Source organism: Hippopotamus amphibius, chromosome 1 (genome assembly GCF_030028045.1).
Source record: "Hippopotamus amphibius kiboko isolate mHipAmp2 chromosome 1, mHipAmp2.hap2, whole genome shotgun sequence".
NCBI lineage: Eukaryota > Metazoa > Chordata > Mammalia > Artiodactyla > Hippopotamidae > Hippopotamus > Hippopotamus amphibius.
The window spans coordinates 45,801,865-45,812,332 of NC_080186.1; the positions used below are offsets into that span (position 1 = coordinate 45,801,865).

Below are 10,468 nucleotides of genomic sequence, written 5' to 3' on the forward strand. Positions count from 1 at the left end.
AATCTCTTATGAGTTTTTTGTATTTCTGGGGTATCAGTAGTTATTTCTCCTCTTTCATTTCTTATTTTGTTTAATTGGGTCCTTTCTTTTCTTGGTGAGCCTGGCTAGAGGTTTGCTGATTTTATCTTTTCAGAAACCAGCTCTTAGAGGTTTTATTGATCTTTTCTATTGTTTTCTTGATCTCTGTTTTATTTACTTCCTCTCTTTATTTCTTTTTTTCTGCTGATTTTGGGTTTTTGTTTATTTTTCTTTTTCTAATTCTTTTAGGTAATAGTTTAGGTTGTTTATTTGACATTTTCCTTGTTTCTTGAGTAGGGCCTGTATTGCTATGAACTTCCCTCTTAGAATTGCGTTTGCTTCATCACATAGATTTTGTAAGATTGGGTTTTCATTGTTGTTTGTCTCAAGGTATTTCTGATTTCTTTGATTTCATCGATGACCCATGGGCTTTTTTAGTAGCATGTTGTTTAGTCTGCGTGTATTCATTCTTTTCCCATTGTTCTTGTTTTGTGACTGAGTAGGTAATCTATCCTAGAGAATGTTCTATGTGCACTTGAAAAGAATGTGGGGTTTGGGGGGCATTTTTTTGTTTTTTTCTCTTTCTTTTTTTTTGTATATAGTGTCCTGTAGATATCAAGTAAGTCCAATTGATCTGTTGTGTTATTTAGGACCTCTGCTGCCTTATTGATTTTCTTTCTGGATGATCTGTCCATTGTTGTCAGTGGAGTATTAAAGTCTTCTACTTTTATTGTATTCCTGTCAATTTCTCCCTTTATGTCTGTTAGTATTTGTTTTATGCATTTAGGTGCTGTTATATTGGGTGCATATATGTTAATGAGTAAATTTAGGAAAACCGTTATCTGTTGTGGTCTTAAAATGGTGTTTTTATGTAGGAGCATCTCTGTGTGTCCAATATTTTTGGTGTGAGGGCTGGTTTTGGAATGGATGCCTGCCACGTTTTTCCTCAGAGTGTGCTGGCTGTTATCCCCTTGATAGAGGGTGTGATTGGTGTTGTGGTGTCCAGAGCCTGCGTTGGATATGAGGCGGGGCCTCCTCTTTGCGCCATGGCCTATCAGGGGTTGGGTCTACTTCCCCATTGTTGGAGTAGAAGCCATGAGGGTCAGGTTCAATCAGGCTTTGTTGCCCTTGAGTGCATGTCCTGCCCCAAAGAAGGTGGTTGCTGAAGGAAGTGAGGCCTGTGCAGTCTTGGTGAGCTTTTGCACCACCTGTGTAAACATCCATGGTTGCACTCAGAAGCAGCCCAAGGTTGCATCCCTTTCTCTGTTGTGTTCATCCCAGATCTAGTGCAAGGCTGTGGTGTGGAGTAGGCTGGAGCTGGGGGTCAGGGCATTGTGGCTGCAGGAATTGAGGTGGCCATGCTGCCACCTGGGACCTGGGCTGTCTCTGAGGCAGACCTCTCCCAGGACCTGTCCACTCCAGATCTGACACTAAGTTGCAGTGTGGAGTGGGCAGAACTAAGAACTAGGGTGCTCCCACTGGGAAACCATCACTGCATACTCCTACCCAGGGCCTGACTGCCCAAGATTCAGTGCCTAGCCACTGTATGTTCTTGTGGCCCTGCCCAGTGTGCACGCTGACAGTGTCTGCCATAGCTGGACTTGCCACTGCTGTTTGGGTGCTGACAACAGGTTCTGCCTCTCCCGCTGAATCACATCCCAGGCCCTCCAGGCTGTCTCTGCGTAGCTAGATCGAGTCCTCTCCCAGGGCCTGTCTGCCCAAGATTCTGCCCAGGTCAAACCCCAGGCACCCTGGTCTGGCTCTGCACAGCTAGACCAAATCTCTGCCCTGATCTCACACCAGGCTGTGGCATGGCGTGAGTGGGGCTGGGGCGTTGGCCCCTTTGAATTGGGAATTGTGGCGAGGTGGCATCCTCCAATGCAGGTCTCTCTCTGCCCTGATTGTTAGCAAGCCAGCACACATGCATTCCTCTTGAATAGAGTCTAGGCTTCTCTTCCTTACAGATCCCTCTTAGGGGTGCCAGTCCCAACCTGATGCTTTTTTCCCCCATCCTACTTGATTACATGGAGATTGTTCTTGCAGCTTTGGTTGTATAGGAGATCTTCTGCCAGTTTCCAGTTAGTTTTCTGTGAGAATTGTTCCATGTGTAGATGTATTGTTGGTGTTTGTGGGGGGAGGTCAGCTCCACGTCCTCCTATTCCACCATCTTGATCCCTTCTGCCAATCCCCAGTAATGTTCTTTATAGCAAAAGGAATCTCACATTGTATTGTATCTAGTGCTCACGTCCCTTTAGTCTCCTTCAGGCTATGGAAGACTTTCTCAGTCTTTCATCAGCTTTCTTGATCTTACCACTTTTGAAGATCACAGACCAGTTATTTTGTGGAAGGTCCATCAGTGTGGGTTTGTGTTGTGTTTCCTTGTGACCATGACCTGGATTGTGTATATTTGACTGGAATATCACAGAAGCAATGCTGTAGTCTTATTGCATCCCATCAGGTGCACATAATTTCTTTTTTTAAAATAAAATAAATAAATAAATACATAAATAAATAAATAATTGGCTGTGTTGGGTCTTCGTTGCTGTGTGTGGGCTTTCTGTAGTTGTGGTGAGCAGGGGCTGCTTTTCATTGTGGCACACAGGCTTCTCATTGCAGTAGCTTCTCTTGTTGTGAAGCATGGGCCCTAGGCACGTGGGCTTCAGTAGTTGCGGCATGTGGGCTTAGTAGTTGTGGCTCACAGGCTCTAGAGTGCAGGCTCAGTAGTTGTGGTGCACGGGCTTAGTTGCTCTGCAGTATGTGGGATCTTCCCAGACCAGGGCTCGAACCCGTGTCCTCTGCATTGGCAGGCGGATTCTTAACCATTGCATCAGCAGGGAAGCCCCATCCCTATCATTCTTAATATATTTATTTGTTTGATCAATCCCCCTGTATCTGATCCCCCTCCTGTCACCACCAGTGTCCCCTCTCCCACCAGGAACCTTCCTCACCTCACTTGGACTCCTGACTAACCCCCATCAGCTGCAGCCCCAGCATGGTGCCCTCCTCATGCTGCATACACTCTGTCACCCCACACTGCTCAACCACCCTGCATGAACATCCTCATCCTGTGTGGGTCCTCACTCCCCTCAGCAGGCCATCCCCTGCCATGAGTGGCTGCCCTTCTCACCTTGCTTAGCTGGCCAGTCCCCAGTGAGGATGCCCATCTCCACTGGCCAGGCTCTGAAATCCCTCAAACCCTCAGCAGCCCTCCTGTGCAGACTTCCTCACCCTAGTTGGGCTTTGACACCTACACAGGGCTCCTCCCTGTGTGGACATCTCTCTTCCCCTGCCCTGGGCCACTGGTGCTTTTCTCCCCCATACCTAATGGCTCTAGGACTGAATTGTTAGGGAAGGGAAGGCTCGTAGGCCTGGGCTTCATTCAGTCTTGGCTCCTCTGTTTACTAGCTGGGTTTAGTTGGTGAGTTATTTCCCCTGTGTGAGCCTTGGTTCTATCTTTGGAAGATAGAGCCAGTAATACCTTCCTTAGTGTCCTGGGGGAGGCCTGAGTGCTTTATACTCCATGACTCTAGAAGGGAGGCATTCAACTGATAATGGTTGCATCTCTGTAACGTTTCCCCAGACTTGGCCTCAACATGCCTAGTGCTGCTGAAGTCCTTTATTCGTATCTGACTCCTGCTTCTCTGTTCATCCTGCAGGTTTACTTTGAGGATGAGGACAGGGCAGAACTATACCAGGTGTCTCCCAAGAGCACCCTGCTGCAGGTGCTGCAACACCCCAGGTGAGTCACCTTCATAGGGAGTAGACCAGGAAGGATACTCAGGCACCATCCCAGGGATACAGCCAGGTTCTCGTTCCACCGCTGAGTGTTTGCCTTGTACTCCTCTCGCTTCTGCCCTGGACAGAAGACTGTGAGACAGCAACCATGCAGACTGTCCCAGGCCATGGGCCAAACAGGTTGCAGTGTGGTGACTTAGCCCATTGCACTGCAGCCATGATGTCCTCAGGGAGAAATGAATGGGGCTGGTTGAGAGAGAAGAAACTGCCTGGCTTTTGTACCAAAGACAGCTGGGATGTCCCTCCTGTTCCTAATCATGCCTGTGTTCCCTGATACTGTCATGGAAAGAGCATTAGCGCTTGAAGTCAGACACCACTGTTTAGTGGTTACGTGACTGTGAGCACATTCTACCTCCCTAGGGCTGTTTCCTTATCTCTAAAATGGAGATAATAACTGTTGCCTACGTATTTCTCAGGTATTTGAGAATAGGAGTCACAGTGCTCTGATGAACTGTAGGGGGTGGCCTTGCTGTGACAGGGCACCTTTGTTAGTTGCAGTGGCAGCCAGTTGGATTTGGCAGTTGTGTCTTCAGCTTTGGGATGTTCCTGGAGTAGAAGGAAATGCCCTCAGTAGTTTTATAAGTTGACCCTTGGGCTACTTTTCCCTAACCTTTGAGTAAAGCAAATGTCTTGCATTTAGGCTAAAAGAGCCCAATGTGCTAGGGCAATGAGGGTGGTTGGGCGTGGTAGGAAATGAGGCTGAGGACCAGGTTAGGGCCATGCGTGACAGCCTTGAATGCCCTAAGGAGCATGAACTCTATCCTGATGGCAGTGTATGGAGCTCCAGGGGGTGTTTAGGTAAAATTCACCAACTAATGTACGGATCTTAAGTATACTATTCAGTGGTGAAGCCTGAAGCAGGGGGTGGACGGGAGAGAAGTTCAGGAGGCAGATTGGGATGGGAGTTGGTGATGTGTTGACTGACTCGGTGTGGGTGTCCAGTTAGTCTTGATGCTTCTGCTTTGGCCTGGCAGGCAGGAGGTAAAGATTTCCTCAGATATGATCAATGACTTCTCTTGGCAGCATTTTTTTCTGGCTCTAAGTCTCCCTTCTAGTTTATAGACAGATTTTTAGCTCTTCATTTTCTCAGTCGTTAGCAAATTATCCAGAATTCTTTAAAGGCCCAAGGTCTAGTCTGCCCTATCTCCTAGAAAATGGAGAAATCTAAACAGAAAGCAGGCTGATTTGCAGAGGGAAACCAATTCATGCGTCTCAGAAAGTGTAAATGTACTGGAAGTGATCATTTTTTAAATGACTAGCATAGGCAAGAGGCTACCCAGCACAGGTGACTGGCAGCTTCAGACCCTCAACTGGGTGCTGGGCCAAGATATAGGCCCCTCTGTCCAGATCCAAGCCCGTGGGGTGGTGCTCACACCCCTGGACCTGGGGGGCCACGGACTTGCCCAGCCTGCCCACTTCATTTGCTTTATGCCCAACAACTGGAAACACTCTAGTGACCCGCACCTCCTGGCTTGTGCTTCCCCATGCCCCATCACTACCCCTTTCCAGTGCATGCAGGCTGAGACATGGCAGCTTCCCGGAAGACTTTCCTCCTTCCCCTTTCCCACGGAGGGAGTTACATCCCTTGGGCTAACATTGCACCTCACAAATGCTTCTATAGTTGTGCCTAGCTGTCATTATTTATCTCCTTCCCCTCAGAGAGGGATGGAGGTTTTTATTTGTTGTTTATCTGTGTTTTCAGCACAGGGCCTCGCTTACCCTGGGCACTCACTGTTGAATGAAGGAATGAAAGCATGTTCTTGTTTTATTTCATGTTTAGCCATAGACATATATGATGTTAGAGGACTGGCCCAAAGGTTCTCGCTAGGTTCTAAGAGGAAGAGAGGGTCATACTAATTTGCAGATTTATAAACAACCAAACAAATAAATTTACTAAACTTGCATTTTAATGTTGTCATAGCTAAAGGTTCACCTTGACTGTTGGGAAGGTCCATGGATGATTAAGATTGCAATTTAATGAATCCCTGTCTTTTATTGTGTTCACTGCAGGTACTCTGTAAAAGCCCTGACCCCAGCATTTTTGGTCTGTGTAGGATCCTCTGCTTTTTGCAGGAATTATTTCCGTGGGAGAAAGGTGCATCAGGTAAAGTGATCGGGCCATGCTTTGGGAGCCAGGCCCCCTGGACCTCCTTCCTTCCCCTTCTCAGCCTGGAGTCAAGCACACTTGAATCAGCAGGACCTACTCCTAAAATCTGGCACTTTATGTTTGTCACCCTGGGGACAGTCCTTCCCTGCATCGTGGTTGGGGAGGAGCTGCTGACTTCTTGAACTGTAGTAGTCTCTTTGGTCAGTGCTGATATCCAGCCGGTCTTCACTCTCCTCTCTTGACATAAAACTTCATGCCTTGGTCATGACATCCTTGGAGTCTCACTGTGAGCTGTGTTAACCATCAGCCTCCATCTCTGACCTGAGGAACTCCCTGGCCTGTGGACGCCGACTCACAATCCAGGGACATGGTTCTGAACCTTTGTGGAGTCAGAGGCCTTAGAGCAGCTACGCCTCACACGGCGCACACACACAAACCGTGCGTGCAGTTGTGAGGTATCAGAGCTGACAGACTTGGGCCTTCTGTTACTTTATGAGCACAGAGGGCTGCTCTATGGGGATGCTGTAGACACCTTGGGCTGAGATGGGGCCAGGAAGGCCAGGTCCTATTTCTGCATCTATAAAGACCTACAAACTGGGGTCAAGAACCCCTAAAAAGTTTGCCACTTTTCCTGAGCTTTGCACTATGGAGAACTGTGACATACTTGGACATACAGTTTTCACATTTTAGAATTTTAAACTGGGAAATCTTTTTGCATATTGAGTCACTGTCATACGTTGTATTTTTGTCTGCCGCTATTTGCTTCCTTCTTCCTAGAGGATTTTATATACCCTTACCTTGCAGCGCCCACCCCATCCCCCCAGGGAGGAGTGTACTTCCCTGCTCCTGATGCAAAGGGATGTGAGTGGACATGTCCAGACAGAGCCCGCAGGGCATAGTGTGGTGGGCTCTGGCCCTTTTCCCTCTGCTGTGGGAACATACTTCCCAGAGAGGGGCTGTTCCTTCAGCCTGGGTGCCGGATGCTAAGACACGTGGAGCCGAGCTGAAGCAGCTGGCCTGCAGCCATTGACTGTAACATGAATGAGAAATAAATGTTTGTTGTAGTAATAAGCACTGAGATTTGAGGGTTTTTTGTTACTATAGCAAAACTAACTAATACACCATTAAACTGAAACCAGCTGCTCTACTTAAGATCAACTTAATTTGGGGTTTTGTGCTGTGCATGCCATCGTCTTTGAAGGGCAGTTTGCTGTGGATTATTTACAAAGAACCAAGCAGCTTTCCTTCCAGGTGCAGGTCCCTGCCTGTGGCTTGTGACAAGTCCAGCCTCCATCCTGAGCCTGGCTTATGCCACACTGAGGCCATCCTCTCTCTTTGCAGCTAGACCCTGTGCTTTGTGTAAGAGGCTGACATTCAGCTAGCAGCAACCCCAGCAGGCACTGCAGGCTTCTCTGCAGCAGCCACCACTCTCATGGGGCAGAGCAGGTTCCAGGGTGCGCCTCACTCACGTGTAATACATACTGGTTACAGTGCCCCCTTTTGGATACTGTGAGACTGGGGTGAGATGCCAGATGAGAGCAAATGGTACGATCAAAAGTATACGCACCTTGAGAATAATCCTTATGTGACCGTCATCCCCATCACCCAGCCCCCTCATAAGACTCCTGGCAACCAGGCCCTCAGTTGTTTCTGCTACACCTTGTCTTTGGTCCCTGCCCCAAATCCAGCTGGGGTGGGACACAGGCAGAAAGGGGAGAAAAGGGACTTAGGATGGCAGGCTGTTAGACCAGAGGTAGGATCCTGGTGCTGCTGACATGCTGTGACTATGAGTAAGGGACGGCCGCGTGGAGAATGTTCCGTTTCCCCCTCACAGGCCTGTCCGAGGCCCCGCTGTGCAGGTACCTGTGCACAGTGCTCAGTGCAGTGCCTGGCACATAATTATTCATAACCAGCTGTTAACTCGGTGAACTACACCCAAGGGCCCACCATGCAGACCAGTAGTACTTAGACCAGTGATTCTCAACCAGAGAGGCAGCTTTGCATCCTGGGGGGACATTTGCCAAAACCTAGAGACATTTTTGGTTGTCACAGCTCGGGGGACTGCTAGTGGGAGAGGCCAGGGGTGCTGCGAAACATCCCACGGTGCACAGGACAGCCCCACAGCACGTGATCTGGCCCACGTGGTCACTGATGCTGAATCAGAGAAAGGCCGCACTGAATCTTCCAGACCGTGAGCTCTCAGTGGGCAGGGGCCGGGGGGGATTTGTCTGAGTGCCCAGGCCTGACACAGTGGGAGCTCAGTGAGTGTGTGCTGGTAAGTGGATGGAAGAATGAAGGAACTAATGAAGGAACAAAAAATTAGCCAGAGTCCTGTCCCAAGGCTCCACTTGCACACACACAAGCACTAGCAAAGGCATTCCCAGGCTCACACCCATCGTGGCCACCTTACACCTCCTCCAGGAAGGCTCCTGGTCTCCCAGCTGTGGCTCTGCCTGCTGACTTTTGCCATCCTCTAAGGGTTGCCAGGCAAGTGGATCTGGTTTGGACTTAGGAGTAGTGACCTACAGAAGTCACGGTGAGAACACGGCTGGGGTGAGGAACAGGGGGCCCCCTCGGCCCCACAGGCCTGGCATGTGTCCACATCCCCTTCCAGAGCACAAGGCCTCGCCCAGGCTTGCCCCACTGCAGTGGCTACGATGGTGGGCAGCCCCGTCCAGCTAAACACAGCCAGGGGTGTGGCGGAAGGGCCCTGGGCACGCCGCTTCCTCAGCGGCGGGGCCTGCGGGTTGGGGACGAGTGGCCCTCATGCCAAGCGGATGAGTGCAGTGGGGCCGGTGGGCCTGGCCCTCACCTGGTGCCTGCCCAGCCACGTGCCCATGCCTGGGATTCCAGCAGAGCCGAATCAGAGTTCCCCACAAGGACTTAACCCTTCCCCACTTCATTTTACATATGAGGAAACAGGCCCAGAGGTGGGACAAGGGTAGGGCCAAGGAATCCGCAACCTTGGCACCCCTGACTTGAGGCAGAGCCTGTGCCACCATCCCAGGGTCCTGCCTTCCCACAAGACTAGACTGTGGCCCTTCCCAGGGTCAGGGGTCAGGGATGGAGATGAGCCCTCCCCCCCCCGCCCCCCTACCATGTCTGGTTACCTCTGGATTTAGGGTGGCCGGTGGAGAGCTGGGTGAGGGGACGAAGCCCCCTTAAGCCACCCCCTGATGAAACACACTGCTGGCAGGTGCACAAGGGCAGGCAGAGAGATGACGGCCATCAACACGGAACGCAAGCACCGGCAAACCACGTACCTGACTCCTCTCATCCTCACAGCCATGCGCTCAGGTCTGCGATCCCAATTTTATGAATAAGGAGATGGGGGCACGCAGTCTCACCAGTGAGTGTCAGAGCCAGGATCTGAACCCAAGCATCTCACACCAGAGCCCACCTGCCTCCTTTCCCATGTTCCTTTCATTCTGTTTGCTTTACAAACATTTAATGGGCACCAACCAAGGGCAGGGCATCAGGCAGCCTCTGCCTTCAGGGTCGTGCTGTTGAGCGGGTGCCATAAACCTCACCCTGGGCCGAGAACTGCGCCAATGAAGAGCAATGCAGCCTCAGCGAGGAAGTCTGTCCACGCCCCTGCTCCCTGTTCCCCCATAAACACTCTTGGTGCGGCCTTCAAGGCCCTTCAGGGCCTGGCCCTTTACCTCTGCAGCTCCCTCCATCTCTGGCCTCCTTAGCCCAGCCATCCTGGCCTCAGTTCAGCTATAGGGCAGGAGGGAGCAGTGGCTAGCGTATCAGCTCTGGAGCCAGGCTGCCTGCCTTCCAACCCCAGCCCCTCAACCCACAAGCTGAGTGGCCTCGGGCACCGGTCCTGTTTCCTCATCTGCAACATGGGGAGGATAACAGCACCTACTTCATGCAGATGCTCTGAGAATTAAATGAATTAATCTATGTGTAGCACTTGGAACACAGCTTGCCTCCTATCAAATGTTTACTCTATGGCACTTACTTTTTATTCTCCAATCTTGCCATGCTCTAGCTTTGGGCCAAGAGCATGCTCTCAGGTCTGTTCCCTCTGTCTGGCCACTTCCCCCCTTTACCATTTAATGCCTAGTCTTCCATCAGGCTCAGCTGCCTCCTCCAGGAAGCTCTCTTGGCCTCTTAACACACATCCCATGACACCTGCACCAGCCCTACACTTACACTGCATTGTAATTGTCTGATTACTGGATGGTTGCTCCCACTTCTCTGGAAACTGAGTCAAGGACCCTGAACTGTGCACTGTGCACTGCCAGGACCTAGCACAGCACCTGCTCAGCACACAACAGGTGCACAACAAATAATTACTAAACTGATGACACAGGAAGGAATGATGAATTCTGAACAGAGGTGGGGGGAGCCACCACATGACGGATGTGGGCCCTTCAGTTGAAGGGATTGGTGGGGTGGGGTGAGGTGGGAGGGTCTTCAAGCAAAGGCAAGGAGCCTTGAAAAGGGCATATTCCAGGGGTAGCGTGCATGCTGGCCGGGCTCCGCGGTAACGGCTGCCGTCTACTGGGCACTCGGGGTATGCCAGATAGCGTTCCAGGT

At 50.5% G+C, this 10,468-nt stretch overlaps 1 protein-coding gene across 2 annotated transcripts in view; it reads left to right on the forward strand.

Annotated features, from left to right (window-relative positions):
- The window catches only part of TTC4 (tetratricopeptide repeat domain 4), a 35,923-nt gene extending 28,932 nt beyond the window's left edge, over window positions 1–6,991 (forward strand). For both annotated transcript variants that reach the window (XM_057711899.1, XM_057711909.1), the window contains 2 exons: window positions 3,675–3,757; window positions 5,824–6,991. In XM_057711899.1, coding sequence (XP_057567882.1) covers window positions 3,675–3,757; window positions 5,824–5,926 — 186 coding nt within the window. In that variant the 3' untranslated portion in view covers window positions 5,927–6,991. The remainder of the gene's footprint in view (window positions 1–3,674; window positions 3,758–5,823) is intronic.
- Window positions 6,992–10,468: the final 3,477 nt, after the last annotated feature.